At 34.2% G+C, this 24,761-nt stretch overlaps 3 protein-coding genes and 1 long non-coding RNA gene across 6 annotated transcripts; 2 read left to right on the top strand and 2 right to left on the bottom strand.

Moving 5' to 3' along the window:
• The first annotated feature begins 4,667 nt into the window (after nt 1-4,667).
• LOC120081259 (Riboflavin synthase-like superfamily protein) lies at nt 4,668-9,769 on the top strand. Of its 2 annotated transcripts, none has more exons than XM_039035980.2 (11): nt 4,668-5,466; nt 5,541-5,700; nt 5,789-5,951; nt 6,043-6,852; nt 7,330-7,425; nt 7,933-8,048; nt 8,160-8,330; nt 8,413-8,578; nt 8,819-9,019; nt 9,134-9,262; nt 9,399-9,769. In XM_039035980.2, the coding sequence occupies exons 1-11, from the start codon at nt 4,875-4,877 to the stop codon at nt 9,585-9,587; spliced, it is 2,793 nt and encodes a 930-aa protein (XP_038891908.1). In that variant the 5' UTR covers nt 4,668-4,874; the 3' UTR covers nt 9,588-9,769. The 2 variants fall into 2 exon arrangements, 1 of the variants encoding a protein (XP_038891908.1); XR_016527281.1 differs by having other exon boundaries at nt 4,671-5,466; nt 8,417-8,578.
• A 3,522-nt stretch (nt 9,770-13,291) lies between these two features.
• Nucleotides 13,292-14,548, top strand: LOC120081651 (protein FAR1-RELATED SEQUENCE 4-like). Its single transcript, XM_039036698.1, has 2 exons — nt 13,292-13,341; nt 13,459-14,548. The coding sequence occupies exons 1-2, from the start codon at nt 13,292-13,294 to the stop codon at nt 14,546-14,548; spliced, it is 1,140 nt and encodes a 379-aa protein (XP_038892626.1).
• Nucleotides 14,549-15,307: 759 nt separating this feature from the next.
• Nucleotides 15,308-19,441, bottom strand: LOC150029888 (uncharacterized). 2 transcript variants are annotated; one of them, XR_016527283.1, is made up of 6 exons: nt 18,902-19,440; nt 17,705-18,426; nt 17,460-17,606; nt 16,857-17,378; nt 16,242-16,771; nt 15,309-15,986 (listed from the first exon to the last, which is right to left on the bottom strand). It is a non-coding gene; the product is annotated as an uncharacterized LOC150029888 (long non-coding RNA). The 2 variants fall into 2 exon arrangements; XR_016527282.1 differs by having other exon boundaries at nt 15,308-15,986; nt 16,242-17,378; nt 18,902-19,441.
• A 566-nt stretch (nt 19,442-20,007) lies between these two features.
• LOC120081950 (uncharacterized) lies at nt 20,008-24,551 on the bottom strand. Its single transcript, XM_039037139.2, has 2 exons — nt 24,294-24,551; nt 20,008-20,379 (listed from the first exon to the last, which is right to left on the bottom strand). The coding sequence occupies exons 1-2, from the start codon at nt 24,410-24,412 to the stop codon at nt 20,244-20,246; spliced, it is 255 nt and encodes an 84-aa protein (XP_038893067.1). The 5' UTR covers nt 24,413-24,551; the 3' UTR covers nt 20,008-20,243.
• Between the last annotated feature and the right edge of the window lie 210 nt (nt 24,552-24,761).

The following is a 24,761-nucleotide window of genomic DNA, read 5'->3' as shown; positions in this document are numbered from 1 at the left end:
TATTTTCCATATTAAATTTTTATTTAACGTATAAGAGAAGATATTTAGAAAATAAATTTAAGTTTAAAATTATTGATGTAGCTGAAGTTGATTGGATTATGGTTAGGTAGCTTTATGGTTTAATGCATGCACTTTATAATACCTAATATATTAATTCACAAGTAACACATATCCTTCTAATAATTGCTTTCTTTACCATTCCTTTAATTTAATAATAATTATTTTAAATATGAACTTCTTATATTTGAAAATACTATTTTTGTCCCTAAATTTGATATCTCATTCTATTTTGGATCCAATCAACTTCAAGTAGTGCAGTCTTAAACTTATCCAAAATTTATCTCCAAACGAATCTAAATTTAGTCGAACAAAGTCGGCTTTTTATCGAGATCAAATTTAAAATTTGATCTCCTATATAATTTGGATAAACTTAAAATTTAATCAATGTAGTCTATAATTAGAATTCAATTCCTATATTTTAATAAAATTCTCTAAATTGTTAGTAAAAGTAAGGACTCTCAATGGTTTAATAAAATCCTCTAAATTGTCCGTAAAAGTAAACTCTTTATGAGAATTTTATAAAATCATGAAAACTATTTATTAGATTTTAGCAAAGAGATTTAATTCAACTTTTAAATTATATTGACTAAATTCTAGTTTCTCCTAACCATAGAAATCAAATTTGTAATTTTATCAAAATTGGTTAAATAATAATAATTTTTTTTATAGAAAAACAAAACATGTGAAAATGTCTTCAAAATTTATAGAGGGAATGCTAATAAAGAGTAATTATTTTATTTTTTTAGATAATCAACAATAAAATAACATTAACGACTATCGTTAATATTTATTGATGTATAAAGAGTAAATTTAGACATTTGAAAATATATGAACTAAAATAGAATCACTTCAAAGTATATATAACATTTTTATCATTTTCTTTAAATCAAAATGCTTAATAACATAGTATTTTGGCATTTAGCTCTATTTTTTTTCTTAAATAAAAAAAAAAAAAAAAAAAAAAAAAAAAAAAAAGCAAGCCTTTGAAGTGGTTCTAAATGAAGTACTTAAGAAAAAAGTAGTCTACAAATATTTTCACAAAAGACTTAAATTTCTTTATTCTTTTAACTTTTTTTTTTTAAAGCACTTTGAAAATTTGGTCATTTAAAAAGTATTCCAATCACAATCTATGTATATGTGTGAGTTTGATTGTTACAAAGTAACTAAATTTTGTTATATAAACTTGACCTCTAAATTATTTCAACTTTTACAATGCAAATCTCAAGCAAATCAAACAATTATAAAATACATTTCATTTAATTATTTATTAAAATTTTAAATAGTGTATTATAATTTTATTTTTTTTTAAAATGAGATATTGTGTAAATTCAACTTTCTAAACATGCCAACCAAAAACATAACCTTAGTTTATATATTGTTTAATAATGGTATTGTTAAATACCATTACTAGACCCACAAGTATTTGTTAAACTAAATTAAATTCAATTTTGTCACTCTCTTTATTGATCTCTCTTTGAACTTGAATATAGAAGAAAAATATAATGATTCTCCTATACAAATTTAAAGTCAAAGATATTGTACTTTAAATAACATGCTTGAATTGAAAAAAAAAATAACATGCTTAATTAAAATATTATAATCATGCTAAAAGGTAGAGTTATTATTGAATAGAAATATTGTTGAAATTTATATTATTAGTTAGAGTAATTATTTTAAATGGTAAAATTGTTAAAAATATTTTCAAATACAACAAAATGTCACTGACGGACTTCTATTGTTAATAGACAATGACATTTTGTTATATCTGTAAATAAGTTGACTCATTTTTTTTATTTGAAAATATCCTTATTAATTAACGATTCGAGTATAGTTTAATGGATAAGATATCAATTATCACATTAAAAATTAATGATTCGATCTTGTACTCCACAACAATTGTTGAAGTAAACAAAAATTAATATGTATGATTAGTAAAATTTTTGTTTTCCTTCAAATGAGCATTAGGCCATGAATTAGAAAAGATCATCTAGAAGTATGAAAACAATAAAATAAAGGGAAAACAACAATATTTACCCCTTTAAGTTGTCATGTCCAATCATTTTCTATCATGGAATTTTAAATTCATCAAATCTTTCTAACATTTCAAAAAGTGTCAATTAATATAATATAATTATATAATTTCCAACAAAAATTCAATTTTTACTATAAACTTCTTTAAAATAATAAAACATCAGAGTGAATTTTTTAAGTTCAACGTGTGAAGATGAAGATTTGAAGCTATAATTCTCTCCAATTCGAGGTCTAAATTGATGAAAATAAAATTGGATGGTAAAAAATTGAAATTGTGAGAGTAAAAATTGATTTTTATAGGGAAAAAAGAGAGAAAAGAAAATGAAAAGAAAATGGCGTCGGTGAAATGGAAATGATTGAGTAATATTGTGTGATGGAATGAATATTTCTTATAATGAAAGAATTAAAAAGCTTAAAATTCACACCATTGAGAGTTTATTTTGCACCAAACACCAACATCATCATCATCATCTATCCACCACTTGTGCATCATTATTCATATTCACACACAAAATTATCTTATGTTATTTTTCATTTGTTTTTTTAAAATTTTTTTTAATTAAAATATTGTTTTAGTTCAATATTTTAAATTTTATTTCATTTAGATCTCTACATATTTAATTTAGAATAATTATTTTGAATAATAAAACTATCGAATACATTTTCAAATATAACAAAATATTACTGATGTAAAACTGTCTATAACAAAATGCAAATAGATAGTGACACTGATACTGATGTCTACAAAGACAATGATATTTTGTTATATTTATAAATAAATTGATTCATTTTCTTATATTTAAAGATAACCCTTTAATTTATCTAATCTAATCCTTAACTTTTAATAAATATTAAATTTAGTTTTCATACTTTCAATAAAATATATATATATATATATACATTTGGTACCCAAAATTAATTTTATGAAAAATAGTTAAATAATAAAAATATTTTTGATGCAAGATAATACATTATGTAAATATATTTTCACAATTTACAAAGAGAAGAATAATATACTACTTTTTAAAAAAATCGAAGACGAATTAAACGTATAGATTAATTTAAGATTTATTTGCAAGTTGAGAGAGTAAATTAGACCTTTAAAAGTACGTAGAGAAGACTAAAGCAAAATTGTACAAAGATTAAAATAATATTTTTTTCCTCACCTTTTTTTTTTTTTTTTTGTGAAGAAAAAAGAATGATGCATGAGATTGATGGGACAACACAACTACGTTTGCATTTCAGCACCCAAAATGTAAAGCCCTTTCTTTTTCTTTGTTAGCCTCCACACATCTGTCCATTATTATTCTTTACAATCATTACTGTTCAGTATGTTTCTTTTAATTCAATCTAATTCTAAAAAATATGGTTTTTTTGGTTGCTTAAATAGAATCTTTTATTGTATATAATAATATCACCTATTCTAAAAAAATAAAATCTAATTCTTCTCTCTTATTTAAGTCCTTTTTTTTTATTCTCATCTTTCTAATTTTCAGTTATAAGAGTTTTTTTTTATTTGTTTAAAAATTTTAGATAAATAATATAGGTTAAAATGTCATCTTAATACTGTTATGAATTTAATTTAGTTTCTGTTGATCTTTTCTCTATAATTTTTGTAAAATATTCACAATTGTTATTATGATTTTATCAACATCGATAAAACTAACTTCAATAAATTAAAATTGAGTAAATCTTAAAAAAATATCCCTTTTTTAAAAATCATGTCAAATTTTGGAAATTAAAAAAAAATAACTTTTCATTTTTTTCATTAGAATTTCACTAGGAATTCAATAGTTTTATTTTAAGATATAGATAAGGTAATAATACGAGAAATTTTAAGGAAACAAACATAAACTTTAAAAAAAAACACAAAATTTAAAACAAATGTCCCATTTGATAATATTTAGACCCTGTTTACTAACCATTTGGTTTCTTGTTTTTTATTGTGACAATTAAGTCTATTTCATCTACGTTTCTTACCACAATTTGTATCTTTCTTAAGTATAATAATTGAATGCTTAACCAAATTCCAAAAACAAAAACATTTTTTTGAAAACAACTTTTTTTAGTTCTCAAAATTTGGCTTGGTTCTTTAAACCAGGAGTGAAAAGTAGATAACAAAGGAAGAAATTTGGAGGTGAAAATTATGTCTATAAGTTTAATTTTCAAAAATAAAAACAAAGAACAAAATGAGTACCAAACAGGATCTTGGTTTTTTTTTTTTTTTTTTTTTTAAATTAAGTCCGTAGACATTACGTCCATCTCCAAATTTCTTCCTTTGTTATCTACTTTTCATCAATAGTTTAAAAAACCAAGCTAAATTTTGAAAACTAGGAAGTAGTTTTTAAAAACTGGTTTTTGTTTACTTAAAAAGGGATAGATTTTAAAAACTTTGTTTTGAAGCCATTTCAACATCTGAGGTGGATTAATTATTGTATCTGTCATTCTGTCTTAATTAAAATATTTCATGAATTACAAAGAGAAAAGTTTTGTTAATTATATTGATGTGGTGGTCTGATATGTTGAAGCAGGCCACGATTGTTCTTTAAATTTTGCTGTGTGTTAAAGAAAGAGAAAGAGAGAAGCAAAAATGGTATAATATGAAAGAAAGGAAAGAGTTGAAATAGTGTGTGTGGGAATTGGTTGAGAGGTGTGTTTCTTTTTCCTTCCTCCAAATTACAAATTTCTTCATTATCACCAACAACTCCAATCCTTTCTTAAACTCTACACAACAACAGCAACAATAATGTCTATTTTCTAATCTCACCATTTTTCCATCTTCAATGACAAGGTCTTGGTCCTCTTTTGGAATTCCCAACACCAACAACTCTCGTCGCTCGAGCTACACCCGCCGACTAGGGGACGGAGACCATGATCACGTCGACGGGGATTGCAGCCATGAAGATCATACTGCTCAAGGAATGTTGCCAGTCTTCTTAAATGACCTTGTTAATCAGCAAGACTTTGTGGAGATCACATTGGAGGTTGAGGATGATTCTGTATTGGTTCGTAGCATTGCTCCGGTTGCTGCGTCGTCGTCCGAGCTGCAAGATGATGCTGCTCTTTCCATCACTGCTAGAATTCGCAACAAATTCCCCTGGCTCCGGTCGGCATCTTCTCGTGCCTCCACCGCCTCGTCTCTCGATAGGGATGACACTGCAGCGATAGCTATGTCTGCCCGTGATGCCCGCCGCCTCAATGCGCAGCTGCAGCGTACCCGATCTAGAGCCCAGGCTGCCCTTCGAGGACTTAGATTCATTAGCAAGACCACTAGTGCCTCTGATGCGAACGAGCTCTGGCAAAGAGTCCAATCGAGGTTCCAGTCTCTGGCTCAAGGTGGACTACTTGCCAGAGAAGATTTTGCGGAATGCATCGGTGGGAGTTGAAACAATGTGACTGACAGTTTTATACTATTTTTGGAACTTAAGTAATATTTGAATTTGTGACAGGAATGGTGGATTCAAAGGAGTTCGCACTGAGAATATTTGACGCGTTAGCGAGAAGAAAAGGATTGAGGATTTCGAAAATCAACGTTGATGAGCTCCATGAATTTTGGTTGAAAATTTCAGACCAAAGCTTCGACGCCCGCCTTCAAATATTTTTCGACATGTAAGAGATTGTTTTTCATCCATTTGTTTTCTCTCTTTCAATCTCTTTTGGAGTTTGTAACACGAGTCAATACGTTCAAAATAAACAGGGCTGACAGTAACGAAGATGGCCGAATCACAAGAGACGAAGTGCAGGAGCTAATCTTGCTAAGCGCATCTGCAAACAACCTTGCGAAACTCAAAGAACGAGCCGAGGAATACGCTTCCTTGATCATGGAAGAACTCGATCCAGAAAACCTCGGATACATCGAGGTAAGGTTTAGAATAATTTAACATGATATCACAACACAATGTTGAGGCAAATTCCTTACAAGTTGTGTAATGGATTGATTGATTGATTCAGCTATGGCAACTTGAGACTTTGCTTTTACAAAGGGACACATATATGAACTACAGCAGACCCTTAAGCACAACAACAAGTGTAGGTTGGAGCCAAAATCTAAGCTCATTTAACCCCAAAAACATCATCAAAACAGCAACCACAACACTTCATTCTGTAATCTTCCAAAACTGGCAAAGAATTTGGATTCTTTTCCTTTGGGGCTCAACAATGGCAGCTCTATTCACATGGAAATTCCTTCAATACAAAAACAAAGCAGCATTTGACATAATGGGGTATTGCCTTCCGACGGCGAAAGGCGCCGCCGAGACCCTAAAGCTCAACATGGCCTTAATCCTCCTCCCCGTCTGCCGCAACACTCTCACTTGGCTACGATCAACCGCAGCGAGATCAATCGTCCCATTCGACGACAACATCAATTTTCACAAGCTAATTGCGTGTTTCATAGCAATTGGAATCGCCGTCCATGGCGGGGTTCATTTGGCGTGTGACTTCCCGAGATTGGTGAATTCTTCGCCGGAGGAATTTGAAGCGATATCGAGTGATTTTCACAACAAGAAGCCAAGTTATAAGGAGCTATTGATGAGCGTTGAAGGGGTAACAGGGATTGTGATGGTGGTTTTGATGGGGATTTCATTTACACTTGCTACTCGTCGTTTTAGAAGGAATGTTGTGAGATTGCCTCGGTTGTTCAACAGATTGGCAGGGTTTAATGCCTTTTGGTACTCCCATCATCTTATGGGATTTGTCTACCTTTTGCTTCTTGTTCATGGCACTTTCTTGTTTCTGGCTCATAATTGGACTCAAAAAACGGTAACCCAAATCCTTATAATTCTCTTCTCCTTTCCTAATTATTTGGCTTTTGTAAATTAAGGATATGTTTGGATTCATCAGAGAAAAAAATATATATATTTTTTAGAAAAGTCACTTTTATTTAAACTCTTTTCATAAGAAAACGTTTAGAATACTCTTTGAAAATATTTCAAAAGATATTTTGAATAATTTTCATACACTTCAATTTTTCTTTCAAAATTAAACACTTGAAAAGTTAAAACAAACATACCCTAAGTTTATACATACTACCATTTGTGAGTTTCTTTGTTTTCTATTTAATATTATTATTGAAATTTAGCTAGGAATTCAAATTCTATCCTAAGAAAGATGAAAAACCACCATTTTCAAAAACAAAAAATAAAAAACCAAATGATTATCAAATAAAATTTCATCCGGTCTTTTGTGTTTTTGGTTTTGGTGCAATGGAGTGAAACAAGGATAAATTTTTGGTGTTAGACTTGGGTGTATATTTCTTTCCCTTTGCTGCTGTATCTTGGGGAGAGGAGCCTCAGAGCCTGCAGATCAGAGTATTACTCTGTTGAGATATTGAAGGTAATGTACTACTATCTTTCATTTTCTTATTTATCATTTTATTTATTTATTATTATTATTATTATTATTTATTTTTTTTTTTTTGTATCTATGTAGTTAAAATTTGCCATGCCTGGTTGACATCCACATTAACTTGGATTGACTTTCTTAGTTTAAAATTTACTCGAGATTGCCAACAAGAGCGTAGCTCAACTGACATAGTGTCTAGAATAGAGATTCTATTGACGGTATTTGTTAGAGACAACGGATCTTCAGATATTATCCACTTTAGGCAAAAACCCTCATACCTTTACTTTTGGTTTCAAGACATCAAACCATCGGAGATAGTTGTATTTTCTTATAAACTCATGATCATCCCTATATCTAGCCACTACGAGACTTTGATTGCATTTTCAACAGTATTATTTATGAATTTCGTGTGATCGACATAACATGGAATGTGTTCAACTTAATGAGATTATTCGAATATAGTTTAGTGGGTAAGACAGTTGTTACTATTCCGAACAGGTTTCAGTACTACCAGGGAATGTGTTCAGCTTGGTGATGTTAAAGCCTCGTGGGTTCAAATACAGAAGTGGACAGTACATATTCCTTCAATGTCCTTCAATTTCCCAGTTTGAATGGTAAGTTTTAAGAACTCCAAATCTTTTTGCTTCAAGAAAGGAAGGGGAAAAAAAGAAGAAAAAAAAGAAAAAAAGAAAAAAATGCATAACATTGAAAACAAACCTGCTCAGGCACCCATTTTCTATAACTTCAGCACCAGGAGATGAGTACTTGAGTGTGCATATTAGGACAGTTGGGGATTGGACAAGAGAACTCAAGTGTGTCTTTACTAACCATGTCAACTCCAAACCTGTTCTTGGTAGAGCCAAATTGGGTCATTTGGTCAACATGGAAAGAAAAAGGTATTGTGTGTTCTCCTCTCTTTTCGGTTTTGTATCTATTTAGTTTATATCTACTTTTGAGACTTTTTGACGTTTCGTTCAGCCAGCCGAGATTGTTGGTGGACGGGCCATATGGAGCACCTGCGCAGGACTATCAAAACTACGATGTGCTTCTCCTCGTCGGACTTGGAATTGGAGCCACCCCTTTTGTTAGTATCCTCAAGGATCTTCTCAACAACTCCAAAACCATTGAAGAACAAACGCCAACGGTAAATTAATTACTTATTTGTAGGGGAAAACATGGAAACTATAACTTATATATTAAAGTTTCTAAAAACGTGTTATAGTTTTTAGAATGTGGCTAAGAATCAATGGTAAAAATTACAGAAAAGAAAAGAAATTGCCAGAAAACAAGCACCGTTTTCAAAAATTTTAAAAATAAGAAAACTAAAAATGAAATAGTAATAAAACGGAGCTAAAGTTTTCAGGTTTTCTTATGAATATTATAGGAATCAACAACAGAAACAAGCAGATCAGAAGACAGCTTTGGATCTTTAAACACGACACCGGGTGGAAAGAGGAAGTTGCAGAGCAGAACGGGGATGGGGATGGGACAGGCACAAGCGTACTTCTATTGGGTGACGAGAGAGGCTAGTTCCTTGGAGTGGTTTAAAGGGGTGATGGATGAAGTAGCAGAGATGGACAAGAAAGTAAGTAAACTTAAAACTAAAACAAGGACCTTAAATCCATGGAATGCTTTTAGAAGAAGAAATAAAGATCATGTAATTCAAGTAGTGAAATGAATAAATAAATGAATGAATCAGGGCCAAATTGAACTCCATACCTACTTGACGAGTGTGTACGAAGAAAGTGATGCAAGGAGCACGTTGATCAAAATGGTCCAAGCTTTGAACCATGCCAAGCATGGCGTCGACATTCTCTCTGGCACACGAGTAAGTAACTACGCTATCTTTCGACTCTTTCATTCATTTTCATTTCTTAAATATCCTAGTTCTGGTAACTTTATTACTTATAAACTTAAGATTTTAAATTTAAAATTTAGAGATTATTAATGCAATGGCGATGCAGGCAAGGACTCATTTTGCGAGGCCCGAGTGGAAGGAGGTGTTCGGGCGAATAGCGTCGAAGCACGCTTACAAGACAGTGGGAGTGTTCTACTGTGGAATGCCAATGCTGGCAAAAGAGCTCAAGAGGCTATCACTAGAATTTACTCGCAAGACTGCAACTAGATTTGAGTTCCATAAAGAATATTTCTGATTTACTTTGTCAATAAACTAAACTTCTAAGGGAGGGAAATCAAATTTGAATGCTTATATAATATAATTATAGATAGATATAGATTCAAATACCTTATATTATACAAGATTGATGTACATTTTTTTTTAACAATATAACAATATCAAATAAGTAAATGAAAATAACATGCAATTTTTTAGCCACAAGCCGAATGTAATGTTTATTACCTTTTTTTGAGATTGATGTGGTTCAATTCCTGATGCTACATTTTTTGTACTTAAAAAATATTTTGGCCAAGATGATCTAATATAGTCGATACAGATCTATAAGAGAAAAATTATAAAGTATATTAAATATACAACCAATGATTATTGGTGTAGCTTTAATGTATCATTCATATTTAGTAATTTTCCATTTAGATCATAAATAGAGTTGTTTTCATCAATTGAAGGTTAAGTTTGTTCTAAAACTTAATTAGAGCTAAAAACATAATTAACATTTCTAATAAGTCGTAGGTTATTCTAAAACTTGTACTATTATATTCTCAAGAAAGAAAATGCTATATAGTAAAGGATATATTTGTGAAATATAACTCATAATTTAGACTAATTTAACTCGAATTCAAATCTGTTACAACAATGACCTACCTCATCTTTTTTGTAAACTCAAAAATCAAGCCTAGGATTTAAAGAGGTACTAATTTGTAAATCCAAATATTAAGTACACTTAAGATTTCTCAATCCAAGCTTCATTAGTCTAAGTTATTAATGTGAAAAGTTTGCTTGTTTAATTTAGGGATTTTTTTTTTATCCGTGAGTATCTGGACCAGTTTAAGTGCACCTCGATTAATCTCACGGGATAACCCATTTGACCCTATAACATTTGAGTGTCTTATGTCTTAGATAGGTGGCCACCATAGATTGAATCCACAATCATAATTTAGGGAAGATAAAGTATTGAATATGTGGACTTGTATAGTTATTTATCAAGAAAATTGATAAAGAAATGTGATTCATCCAGAACATTACAGCTATGAAAAGATTGCAAAAGAGAGAAGGTAGAAAGCATCAAATCTTGAAATTGATTTGGAATTCTCAATGTGTCAATCCTCAAAAGAACAGACTGTTGGGAATGGATATATTACATAGGTTTATTCAAACACAACTAAGGATATTAAATTTTGAAAAATGACATCCTAAATCGTATCGAAAGAACACCTTAACAATGACTCAGAATAATGTACAATAATACAAGATTAAGACTAATTATATAAAAGAATGAGACACAGCTATGGAACAATTTTAATTTTAAATTCCAAGTCAAAACTCTTAATCAAATAGTCTTATGATTGAATAGCTATTTGATGAAATAATTGAGGTGCAAATAGTCCAATAAATGTTTTTATAAAGCAATTAACTTCTCAACTAGAGGGACCCAAAAAAATATGTTTTGAATGGGCCAACAATTTATGTTGTATGGATAAGAAGACCTATGTGGAGTTGGCATTAGTTGACTTAGTAGAATAATGGGGTGATTGTTAACATACATTGACTACAAGAAGTTGCCATATATTTTCAAAATGAGTTCAATATTTTATTTTTAATACAATTAGACCAATTAGAAATTAATTTCAAGTCGAAGTGAGTTTGACTCAACGGTAGTTGGTATGACCTTTTATCCTAGAAACCAATTAATTTTCAAGACCCTGAGAACCAAACATTTCATTTTTGAGATCTCACGGACTACATAAAAACTAACTTCAATTTTCAAGGACCAAAAACATTTGTTTTGAAATGGAAACTTAAGGATTAAATAAAAACAAAATTTAAATACTTGAAAAAAAGTGTATTTTATTCTTGCATGGAAGTTAAATGGTGTTTGCATAATTCATAAAGGGTTTTTTTGTACGGATCGCCTCATTTGGGAGACCCAAATGAAAAATAACCTCCTATAGAGAAAATAATGGAAAGTGGTCTTTTGCTTACGTCATAAGCATGTGATTTTACCGATTCGTCCCTGAGATGCACCCCTCGCACCTGCCGATACAAATTTACTCGATCCTCGATGGTTCATCACACATTCTTCGATGCACGATCACTCAATACCCAACTTCATGGTCACTCGATATGGATGCAATCGACATGTGTATACCCGATCATATCAATGTCATACTCGATGCTCGATTACTTTATACTCAATTATTTTGAATTATCCATGTCACTCGATACAGAACCTGCTCTGTAGTTAATTCTCATATACGAACATACACAAATTGGGAAATTTTCTTACCATATACATGGTAAATTTCAAATTGATTTCTTGAAATGTGAAGTAATTTTTTTTATTAACTAAGAATAAACAGAACTGAAACACAGTAGAGAAAATCGGGATCACTTTCCCTTCAAAAAACACACTTTACAAAACCTTTTTTTCTTGATGGAGATCAAGTTATAAAGGCATTGAGATCTCACTATATTGTCTCACACCTTAAGTAAGTAAATGTGCATTTTCCTACTCATTTTTTTTTTTACTTTTTCGATGATGTGCGAGACATACAAACGTAGAAAAGAGGACAAGTAAATGTGAGTTTGTGAGTATGCACTGATACATGCAAATAGCTCCCAGTGGAGCGAGGATGAGAGGAGAGAGCTATGAAACAGTAAGCATCAAGTTGAGAATACCGAGTATCGAGTGATGAGAATCGAGTAGCAAGTAGCGAGTATTTAACAGTTACCCATTTTCCTAAATGCTCACTTTCTGAATTGTTTTTCTTGAAATATGGATAAGTATATATTCTTACTTATGGTGGTATATGAGACAATGCTATACTGGAGGCTGTTTGAAGGGTTTGCTAGTTCCAAGCACATTGACCTACAATGAGCTGTTAAATCTTGTATATGATATGATGCAAGTTAGTTTGACAGAGTTCAAGATTATAATGAGGGTGAAATATAAGATGGATATTGATTCTCCTCTAGTATGCTTAATGGATGATGTTATATTAAATTTCTCCTCTCAGAGTACGACCGTACTAGACTACAGGTATTTGTAAGTCTTGAGAAAATCGAAGAAATTTATCACGGGGCAACATTTGATTACCCAGAGAGATCAGACTAACCCATGTGTGAAGGTGATGTAAATGAGTATGATGTTTGTCCATTGGGTGTCTCACTAGAAAACGACAACATTGATGTTAATATAGCAAACGTATTGCATCCGAATGTGACAATAGAAGATGTTGGAACATGTGTAAATGAGAATGCGATGATAGAGGAAAAGGCTAGGAATGAAGAACAGATAACCCCGGTTGTTTTAGGGAGTAATCCTTCTGTTGTGAATGAAGAATAGCCAACCCAGGTTTTTTTAGGGAATGGTCCTTCTGTTGTGTATGAAGAATAACCAACTCCAATTTTATCAAATGATTTTTGTCATTTTATTGGGAGTGTGCTCGCCAAATTCCGACCAATGTACCATCTAGTAGTTAGGCCAGAACGAGGGACTTGATTATGCAACCATAGTTGTCTATAAGGTTAGTGGATATAGTTGAAGAAGGTCAAATTTTCTTCAGCGAGAAGGTTAACAACATTGGCCATTAAGAATAACTTTGAGCTATGGGTTAAAAGATCGAACAAAAAATTGTATAGTGTTTGGTGTTTACACAAGACTTGTAAGTGGGTCATTCGAGCAACTAAAATAGACGGATGTGATATTTTCAAGATCATAAAATGACGCCCAATCACACATGCTCAATTGAAGTATTGAATCATGACCACAGGCAAGACAGTGCATTCGTTATTGGTCACCTAATCAAGGAAAAGTTCGGCGTTGGTCGGGGGGACAAACCGCACCATATTATTGAGGATGTACGGCAGTAATACGGTGTCAATATTAGTTATGGCAAGGCATGGCGTGCAAGAGAAACTGCTTTTGCTCTTGCAAAGGGGACGCTAGAGGAATCATATGTCGTCTTGCATGCATATTGTGAGGCTTTGAAGATAGAAAATCCTAGAACTGTATTTGAGATTGAGCTTGAAGAATCAAAATATTTCAAATACGTGTTCATGGTGCTAGGTGCGAGTCTAAGAGGTTTTAAGAGTTGTCGACCTGTGATCATTATAGATGGCACTCATCTAAAGGGTAAGTATAAGGGAACAATAATAGTTGGTGTTGCAATAGATGGTAATAACCAATTGTACCCACTAGCATATGCAATTGTTGATAGTGAGAACGATCGAGCCCTGAAGTGGTTCATGACGAATCTTAAAGCAGCAATTGGAGAATGCCCTAACCTTGTATTCATCTCAGACCGTGGACAGAGTATAGCTAATGTCATTGATATCGTATTCCTCAATTCTTACCACGAACTTTGTACCTTCCATTTGAAAAGGAACGTGGAGAATTACTTTAAAGACAAGGTCGTTAGAAAATTGTTTCACGATGCTTATAGAGCGTATCGAGAATCAGAGTTCAAACGTCATTGGGTCCAAATAGTGAACTACAAAAATGGTTCCCTTGCTACATATTTAGAGGATGCTAGTATTCAATGGTGGGCACGGTGTTACCAGTTTGGGAACCGATATGATAACATGACTAGTAATATTTCCAAATGCTTCAATGCTATTACCAAAGAAGTAAGAGTGTTACCAGCAACTTCATTGCTAGAATACATAAGAGGTATGCTTCAAGGTTGGTCTCATGAGCGGCGAACAATGTGGTCTAATAGTACATCGACACACTTAGTCTATGCGGAGGAAATAATGAGTTTAGAGTGCGAAAAAGCTAGGCGATGTCGAGTGAATCCAATTGATTATTATAGATTTCATGTCAAGGATGGTGGAATAGATGGTATAGCCTTAACACTCGAGAATGTAGTTACAAGTAATTGCAGTGTTTGGAGATTCCGTGTTCGCATGCTATTGTTACAGCTAGAGAGAGCAATATTAATCCATTTACTCTATGCAGCAGATTGTATAGTGATGTAAACCCACTTGGTCATGTATCCGAATGGAAAAAGCCACCAGGGTATACCGAAGTAAAATACTCCCACCGAAAAGAGTGGTATAGGTTGGTAGACGAAGGGTAAATAGGATATCGTCTGCTTGAGAACATGTCACATTAAAGAAATGTGAACGGTGTGACCAATCGGGACATAACAGCAAAAAGTGCAACGAACCACTTAACATGTCCAAACTCAACAAACGGGCAAGGACGACATAGGGGACCCTCCAAACTCTGTATTATAATGTAGATTGTTCATTGTTCATTCTATATCATATAGATTATTCATATGGGACCCTCCAAACTCTGTATTATATAGATTGTTCATTCTGTAATGTAGTAGACGTTCTGATAAATACTCGATACACGATACTCGTTAAGATACACTCGTTACACGATACTCGACAATACTTGATAACATTGACTATATAGATGGTTGATTTATATGTACTATATACTCGGTGCATGTTACACGATACTCGACAATACTCGATAAATATTGACTATATAGATGGTTGATTTACATGTACCATATACTCGGTGTAATGTAGAGATGTTCTAATAAATACTCCATACACAGTCACTTGATACTCGATACTCATTAAGATATACTCGTTACACGACACTCGAAAATACTAGATAAACATTGACTATATAGATGGTTGATTACTATATACTCAGTGCATGTTGCACGATACTCGACAATACTAAAAAAAATTGGTGACTATATAGATGATATAGATTTACAAATAATGTCAAAATTTATATGGAAAGCCCTAATAAAAATAATGTCAGATTTACAAATAATGTCAAAATTCATATAGATGGTATAAAAATTCACATAAATAATGTCAAAATAATGTGAAAAGTTACATAGAAAAATTGATCTACCCTAATAAAAAAATTGATCTACCCATAACTCAGCACCATACTACAACCTGAAATCACGCATCTTATCTTGTCATAAGCTCTCCATACTCGACTGATCACCAAGTACTCAAAGTACTTGAGACTGAATATCCCATAATCCAATATATTCCTCTACAGGGCACTTGTATTGATACAACTCAGCTTCCAAGAACTGGGTGCAAGGTCGGGCTTTGTATCATATAGGCCGTAGAATTATGCCAGTGAAGGGAGAGTAAAGCATAGGGGCACCAAGAATTTTAGCAGATCTTTTGCTGTCATACAAAAGGATGCGTCTGATATTCATGTCCATGACCAACAAAAACCAATGCTGCTTGCAGTTAACTGGGCTATAGATGTAATCGACATTTGTCCATTCGGGTTGATGTTCAGGTACCAGTCCAGCACGTAATCGACATACATGTGCTCTTTCTCCCATACTTTAGTAACTTCTTCCATGGTTTTTCCACGTATGGCCTCGAACAAGCTATCTAGACCTTAGAGGTTTAAGTGACTCTGCAAAATGGATAACAATAAGTTCAAGTATATATCAATAATGCAATATTGTACATTAAAATTTAAACCCTCTATAATACATATCAATATGCCATGTGGCATGTCGTGAACCAATGAACACATATCTCCAGCCAGCTAATAAACTTTCGTCAGAGAAACATGAATAAAGAATCGAGAACCTGTAGTTTGCAAGTTAAGTCAAAGAATGGGAATAGTAATTAACAAGTATATAAATGTTAAGAGATGGTAACTTACGTCATTCTCAACCTAATTACTATCACATGTCAGCTCCCAGAACAACTCTTTCATCGTGCAATTCATCCTAAATAGAACTTCATTCCCCAACCCGTGAGGCCTCATGTCCACGCTGTTCAACCAGACCATGAACTCATTCATCAAGTCTTCTGGAATAGCGTGTGGCAGGTCATAGGGGATGATGTCAATCGGACGTTCACCGAGCTGAATATATTTTTGCTTTTTTTCAGTTGCCTTACTGTGTCAACTAGAGGGGTGTACAGTTGTGTTGGCTTCCTCTTCCTGCTTGTCTGTCTCTGTTCCCCCTCATAGTTCACAGGCTTCGTTGAAGGTGGAGGAATGAGGTTCTAAATCTCGATGGCTGATGGAGGAATGGGGTCACATGACTCAGGCTCCATTGTGTTGGTCTTGGTGGCGGGTGGAGGAATGGGGTCCTGGAACTCTGGGTCATGGGACTCAGCAACTGTTAGAGGGGTTCGGTCACAGGTCTCGATGGAATGTTGAGGAATGGGGTCAATAGTCTTGGTGGACTCCATGCATAAACCTTATGATGTTAGGTCAAACACAACACGATATAGATTTATATTAGAATAAGTTTAAGATGATATTACTTACCTAACACAATGATCGCAGTAGGCTGGTGATTGTTTGTACTTTAGCTTGAAGGACACTCAAGTCAGACTTCACATTTTTCAAGTCTAACTGTACATCATCCAATTTACGCTCCATCGTAGCCATTTTCTGATCTATGTCATGGAGCGATTTGCAAATGCCCATACCCCTTATGGGCTCAGAATGCATTATATTCAATCGAGGCGACCCTCGCTCCTCAGTTGAGGGTACATGCTCGTCAGTAGGGAGCTTGCGAGACTCGTTATGAAGAGGGTGAATCTCGCGCTCATCGGTAGAGAGCTGGTCAGATTGATGCTCATCGAGTTCTGGCTCATGGATGTGATGCTCGTGACTCTCGTAGTCATTGAAGTGGCTACAAGCATCCTCATCATGGTGTGATCTATGTGTCTCTGAGAATGTCATCTCGGCATCAATGCACTCGTATACGGGTCGTTCATCGACCCTAGTGTCCCTATACCACCTCTCCCTATCGGACATGATCAATGGTGTGGGTGTGATCCTTGTCTATACAAAACAACGAACAATTTGTTAGTTATATATGTCATTCACCTTAAATCCATGTAGATTGTGATTTAATACACTAACCTCGATGGACTCAAACACGTCTCGCACTATTGTTTTGGTTGGGAGTGAGTATGTACACTCCTACCTTAGGAATCGAGGTACGGCATGTCCATTGAGTCGGGTTGCAACTTTTTCGACAACCATTGAAATGCTCTCATATGCCCACACCTACCATAATTCATAAACGATTATAAGACAAGCATAAGTAGTAAGTAACATTAACACTAAAATTAGTAGATCTCCTATGGCCAATAAATGGATATTACCTGAAAATGATAAGGAAACCCCGGTAGGTTGTACTTGACGATGTAGTTTTTATTGATCTTGGACCTTTTTTGTAGTTCTCAGACTTGCCACTCCATTCTCTTTGTAGTCCAAGTAAGGTCCTCTCCCACAAAACATTTCCCCAATCCATGGAGTTGAAGTAATCTAAATCCTCCACGTCAATTAATAAGGTCTTGTCGACATTGGCCCTCGTCCTCTCTCTTCCAATCATAGGCAATTCAGTGTAGTAGACCAATGTCATCTTTATAACATCCATATCATTCTCAAACTCCATCTACTTGTACATTGTCTCTAAGGTACCAATATGGATGTTCGTTGCGAAGTCATTCCCCAAGTACCTATTACGTAGAGATTCAGTTCCTTCAGCCCTTCTCTTAACTACTGATTGGGTGACCGCCACAATCCCATCACTAATAGGAAGCCTTCTTTGATGAATGTTATAACTGTACCATTTAAATCGAATGTCATTGAATCTTTCCAATGGTCTTCAACCTCCCTTAATAGAATGTAATAGACCAATGGACTGTTGAAGGTAATGTCCATGTCCACAAATGGCTCAAATATAGTCTTCCTGAAGAGGGCAAGCTAAGTGGGAGTAAGCTTCTCTTTCACAATCTTGTTAGTCGTCCCAATGTGAGAGGATAGGCTGGTCGCTTGGCCTGGGAAACGATCATGAGAAGAAATCTTGAATTGTCTAGTCATACTGCACAGAATAACAAAAAACAGAGAAAAATAAGAATTCTGTTCAATACTCGATACATAATGCACGTTCCTTGATGCACTATACAAGATACTCGATTTCTCGATACTCGATACATGTTACATGGTGTCCCTTACTCACTAAATTACAAGTGACTTAGATGGTCGATTGTTAAGCATTCAGTTTGATTTTCTACCTTCATGCATTATCCAACTCAAACCCTAAACTCCAGACGGTTCGAAATAACAAAAATTTGAAAACTGAAACGAAACAAACTCGAAATCCAGCCAAACATACAAGATATGAAAACAAAAATGAAAATTGTGTCGGTCGAGTATCATGTAACATGGAAGCGCACATCGAGGAACACAATGCTAAGATAGTGAGTTTTGAGTGAATGATACCAAAATACAAAAAACGAGAAGAATGTTCCCTGATGATAGTCGAGTTAAACTACACACAAGGAGAAGAATGTTACCTGATGTAGAGATAGTGAAGTTTCGAGTGTAGAGGTGTTGTCGTTGAAGGATATACAATCGGGTGAACAAAGAGAATACTCTGAGTTGTGGGAAATGGTAAAAGAATGAACTTCAAATGCCTTCAAATGGGTTTTGAATTCAAAATAATCGATAAAGTAATCGAGCATCAAGTATGACATTGATATGATCAAGTATACACGTGTCGCTTGCAGCCGTATTGAGTGACCATGAAACTAGGTATCGAGTGACCGTGCATTGAGAAACACATGTCGAACCAGTGAGGATAACATGAGGGATGGATGCATCTAAGGACAAATCGGTAAAATCACATGCTTATGACGTAAGCAGAAGACCACTTTCCATTACACCCAAATGAGGCCATCTGTACCTATTTGATAACAATTCATGCCAAATTTGATAACTCGTTGACTTTTTAATTTTTAAAATAAAGTTAATAAACACTTCTTCCATAAATTTCTATATTTTGTTGTCCACCTTCTACTAATGTTTTAAATAACCAATCCTCAATTTAAAAAATTAAAAAAAAAAAAAAAAGTTGAAAAAGTAGTTTTCAAAAATTCATTTTTGTTTTTACAATTTGACTAAGAATTAAAGTATTTTCTTAGCTTATGTGAAAATCATAATTAAGAACAACAAACATAAATTTAAAAAACAACAAACTAAAAATGAAATTACTAAACAGTTCGTGATTATTAAAAGTTAAGCTTATCCTATTAATTTCTTTATTTTGTTATCTATTTTTAAGGAGTATTTTAAAACACTAAGCCCAAGTTTTAAAATCCTAAACATAGATATTCAAAATTTGTTTTAGAAATTTAGCTAAGAATTCACACATTTAGTTTGAAAAGGTGAAAATCACAATAAAAAAGTTCTAAGAAACCTAACACAATTTTCAAAAACCAAGTAGTTATCAAGCGGAGCTTTAAATTTCGGTTATTCCTAGTTTGTCTTTCATAGAAAGTAGAAACTTCTATGTAACAATGGAATCCTTGAAACTTACAACTAATGAATAAGTTATACAATGATTTCAATTCTTAATATCAACCTAACCACAATTCTTAAAAACATATGTACTAGGAGCTTATACTGCAAAAGGGGACAAACTACATGAGATAATAAAATTATTACAGCAATTGGTCAATCTACCATAAAAAAAGAGAAAAGGTTTGTTGGTTTTTGAACTTTATAATTTCAATACAATGGAAGGGGGCTAAGCATTTGGTTGCATTTCCTAATTGAGTAATAACTCAGCAATTCATTTCTATCAATTAAAAACAATGAAACTGGCACAGCAGAACAAGGGGATGGAGGATGGATATATCAATCATCTTTCAATCTCCTTAGTAGCTTGGAAACCCATCGATTAACACATCGCTTTAACGAATAACCAACCACCACCCCGGCAACAAAGCAAACAGCACATAGCTTTGAACAAGTCCAGATTGATACTACTTGCCTGTTCTCATAACGGTCACATTAATCATATTAGAACGAATGAGGGAATACTGAACTTTTATAGTTTCTACTTAATTCATACGATAAGAAAAAAAAATCACATAATTTCCCAACATAAAGTCTCCTAATCCTTCCTTTTGTTTTGATAAGGAAGACCGTCTAGAAAGGCCACATCCAAGAAAACAAACAAAAAAACAAAAAACGAAAAACGAAAAACGAAGACGCTACAGCCCACAAACACACACAACATTATAGTTGTTACAGAATTAAAAATAAATGACAGTAAAAAAAAAACGAAGATTTTCTTTAATGTTCTTACGCGCACACGGAGCAATGCACTAGAGCAAATATTTTCAAAGCTCGTGTGCACTAAAGCGAATCTCTTATGCTTAAGTGTGAAGTGGAAAAAAAAAGGTGTGGCGGGCCTTTGCATAATAGAAGTGGGGTGAAAATATCTAAAATGCTGATCTCCAAGACTCATAAGAGACCTAGAGCCCAATGACAGTCAATGGGCCAAGCCCAAGCCAAAGTCAAAGACAACCCAATTGTCGAAGTCATGCCCACCCATGAAGATCAACCTAACGCAAAGTAGGACAACCCCCACGGGTCAACCACCAACCAAGATCTTATTGCATCGAACGCACGACCATTCAAGATCTATAACACCCCAAGAATCTTGGTGGGATGTCGATTGGCTCTGTCTGTTGTTACAAACTAAAACCTTAAGACAATGCGTCCAAAAGTCTGCAAAAATACGATACTATATCGTCTAAGTTATTCACAAACTCAATATTAACTTCTTTTTTTTTTTTTTTTCCATTGAAGCAACTTCCGTTGAGTAAAAATGAAAGAATATACGAGCATAAAAAGAAAAACAAAATGCACAAAAGGAGACTTAAAAGAAGGGGCTTCAACCTATATAGTAATTACTAAAAAAAATTTCGAAATCAAATCCTAGAGGAAAACATGAAATCTAAGGGGCCTAACATCGTTAGGATCATTTCTCAACCCTCTAAACGCTTGATTATTCCACTTGTCCCAAGATCCCACAAAATAACACACACCCCTAATATGATCTGTCTAGGGTTTTCATTAGGAGGATATTTAAAATCTTGCTATTAGGTTGTTTGAGGAGTTGATGAACAGAATTTTGGCTGAGTGCTTTCTCTTTCAAGTTTAGCCAAGGAGCTTCTTGAATTTTGCAATTCCTATATTAAGTTGCATGCTAAGAACTTTCTGTAAAACCTCCCATTGTATTTACCTATAAGAGGAGGGGCAAAAAGGGAAACTCACACAAAGAAACAGTTAAGGGGATAGTGGGAGATGAAGATATGGTTTCAACAAGTAAAATAGAAGAGGAGGCCGTTGTAGGAGGGACCACGGGAGGATGGACAAAATGGGGAAGGCTGGAATGAAGGAGGCAGGAAGAATTTAGTGAGAAAAGGGGAGATTCGATCTTCATGGAGGGATTTCCAGCATCTCTCGAATACCAAGTTGGATTGTTTTAGTTTTATTAATTTTCTGAGTATTTACTGCATCTTTTCCTTCTGTTTTTGATTGGGACCCTTTTGAATCTTGTTGCTGATAAGGAAGGATTTATTCAATAAGAAGATCGTGCTATTTGATTTGTTCTCTGTCTTGTTTTTCCTATTACACTTGTTTTTCTCGATCGGAAGCTGGTTAGAAAGGTATTCTAGAGTAGGGGCCTAACACTTTCAAGTGGGATTGATCATCCTATTTGTGGAGTGTTTAAATCTTGAGCCAAAAAACTTGTTCTTTGTCTCAAAAGCTTTGGTCTTAAGGTAATCCGTGTCTAACCCAATTCTTAGGTTGAAATTGAATCAATTTGGGGGTTATAGTGATTGAAAATTAGGGGTTCTCATATCGAAAGAGTTTCTAATTCCAATTCATTAGAATTTTTGTATCACCCCCACAAGAGAGAACAACCCTTCTCATGAAAAGGCGAACAAAGGAGTAACTCCCTAATCATATCACTAAGCTTAGCACCACACCAGTGTACAATTTACTAGGTTTGCGAACATAGTTTGATTCCTGCTATACATATTCATCGTTGAACTAGATTTTGGTATAACAATAATCATTCTTGTGCTTTACTAAGAATTATGCATTTGTTATCATGAGCAAAAATTATCAAATGATAAACAAAGACGAATTAGAAACTTTTATCTAGAGCGTCCAAGTGTGTGTGGCTTAGCACCACACCAGTGTAATGTTTACTAGCTTTGCAGTTCATAATTTGATTTGTGCTATACATATTCACCAGAACTAGATTTCGATATCAAGAATTGATGCCATTTGTGGAAATCATTCCTCTGCTTTACAAAGAATTGCACATCTGTTATAAATCAAACTATAAGCAACGTTCTAGTCGTAGGCGAATGACCACAAAAGAACAAATTGTGGAGACCAAACAACTTGACTAATATACCTCTCCCTACCGAAACTCATTGACATGTCACTTAGGAGGTGTTTGGGGCAAGGGGTGGAACAGAATTGTAAAGTTTGGAGAGTCGTGAACTCCTAAAGCCCACAGCGTAACGAGTTAATAAGGTATAAATAGATGTTTTTTAGCAGTGGGACCTACAAACTTCTTCAGCCAAACAAGGAGTAGAGGTCATAAGTTCACAACTCCACTCCCCTCAATTCCTACTCTCCAACTCTTTTGGTCAAACTCCCCATTAGAGAGTAGAGCCAATAGAGCATATTGTACTAGAGAAGAAAGTCCATGGAATGGATCAAAGCATCAGGCAAATTTTGGAGATCTTGAATCGTCCAAATCCAATCATAGAGGCGTTATCGAAAGATCACAAGGATCAACCAGGAGGCAAGAGTGAGATCCACTTCCATTGTCCTAAGATTCACCTACCTTAGTCTAAGACCCAGCCAAAGGCAAGGGCCCAACAATTGAAGGGGGAAGGGAGGCACAAATCAGATACAGTTGAAAGGCTGCACTTGGGAGGGAATGACATAGATCAACCAACCCAAATCTAAAGAGACAAACTAAGTTTACAGTAATAGTTAATGATTATTTCACCAAGAGGGTCGAAGCCGAGGCCCTAGCAATCCTCACAGAGAAGGTCACAAAGTGTATTTGGAGAGGTATAGAGTGTTGCTTTGGCATTCCTTTACGTTTGTGCCGATAGTGTGCTTTGGCTTACCGTTTCTTCCCTGACTCTCCTTACTAGGCCACTAAAGATCATTCATTATCTCCCGAGGAGGTGGAAAGTCATTGTTTCTCTCTATATCTGTTTCGTCGATCTGGGCCTGTGTTATGTTACCACTGTTTTCCTTCAACTTTCCCCTCTAGATTAATGGCTCGATTGCCTCTCTTTTAAGTCGAAGCAATCAAAGTTGGAACAGCCAGAGTTGTGATGGAAATGACAATATTTTTCCTTATTCCTTCGGTGTGACCCAACTCTCAATTTGGGTAGTCATTTTAACATGTCTTTGTGATGTATCTTCGTTTAAATTTTCCAAACCGAGACAATTGCGAGAAACCCATGTTTAAACTTACTTGGAGGAAGACCCTTGTGTGTGGATGGGGTCTTAAGGGGTCATGTCACTCCTCAACTCTCCTCATCTTTGCCTCAAGCCGATCCTTGTTACCTAGAGTAATCCTTCCTTTAATGTAGAAGGGTCGAGTGCTTTTTTTCTCCAGTATTTGTCTCGAGGAGAGCAAAGGGCAACTCCCTAATGCTAATGTACTTTTGTCTTCATGTGGCCATTTCCCTCAGATGTCTTTTCTTTAATGAAAAAACTTGACTTTCATTGAGAAAACTTATCCTCCTACAGGAACCATTTGCCTAGGATATTGCTCAAACGATTTCAGGCGAATGAAGAAGGATGTATCCAAAGAGAATGAAGAAGGCAAAGGAGAGAAAGAGAAGGAAGTACCTGGGAGGTCTAGTGGCAAGCAACAAACGAGACTGATCTGAAGAAGATAGAGCGGAGGCGATTCCTTCTCCTCTGTTCCTCAAAACTTCAACTGAAGAAGATGAAACCCCTGATTTCATTTCTGCACTATCGAATTTGATCAAAACACCCAAAATCTAAACTACACTCACTACCGAATTAGGGTTTGCGCTTCACATTTACTCCCAAAATTCACTCCATTCTTTTCGGGACATAATAATACGAAATTATCATAAATATTTTCAACAAAACTATCTTCTTTTTTAAAATTCGTAGGTAATAGTTTTTCTCAGTCGTCTGATATTGTTAGTTTTTAAATTTTTTAATGTAATCTTTTTAAATCTTATAACATATCTTATATATTTTTTATATTTTTAAATTTTGGAAAAGTTAAGATTTGGGATATATATAAAATTTCGGATTCCTACTCAAAATTCTATAGAAAGCTTA

This window comes from Benincasa hispida, unplaced genomic scaffold (genome assembly GCF_027475165.1).
Source record: "Benincasa hispida cultivar pf3 unplaced genomic scaffold, pf3_genome.v1.1 HicScf833, whole genome shotgun sequence".
In the NCBI taxonomy this organism is placed as follows: Eukaryota; Viridiplantae; Streptophyta; class Magnoliopsida; order Cucurbitales; family Cucurbitaceae; genus Benincasa; species Benincasa hispida.
This window is presented reverse-complemented; position numbering and strand designations above follow the sequence as displayed.

Bases quoted from the DNA above. Each gene is read 5' to 3' on its own strand.
- LOC120081651 (XM_039036698.1), top strand. From the start codon at position 13,292: ATGACGCCCAATCACACATGCTCAATTGAAGTATTGAATCATGACCAC. The intron at 13,342-13,458 runs GCAAGACAGTGC...TGTCAATATTAG, and splicing joins GTATTGAATCATGACCACAG to TTATGGCAAGGCATGGCGTG.
- LOC120081259 (XM_039035980.2), top strand. From the start codon at position 4,875: ATGACAAGGTCTTGGTCCTCTTTTGGAATTCCCAACACCAACAACTCT. The intron at 5,467-5,540 runs GTGGGAGTTGAA...AATTTGTGACAG, and splicing joins AGATTTTGCGGAATGCATCG to GAATGGTGGATTCAAAGGAG. The intron at 8,331-8,412 runs GTATTGTGTGTT...CGTTTCGTTCAG, and splicing joins GTCAACATGGAAAGAAAAAG to CCAGCCGAGATTGTTGGTGG.
- LOC120081950 (XM_039037139.2), bottom strand. From the start codon at position 24,412: ATGAAATCAGGGGTTTCATCTTCTTCAGTTGAAGTTTTGAGGAACAGA. The intron at 20,380-24,293 runs GTACTTCCTTCT...TTATGAGAACAG, and splicing joins CTTGCCACTAGACCTCCCAG to GCAAGTAGTATCAATCTGGA.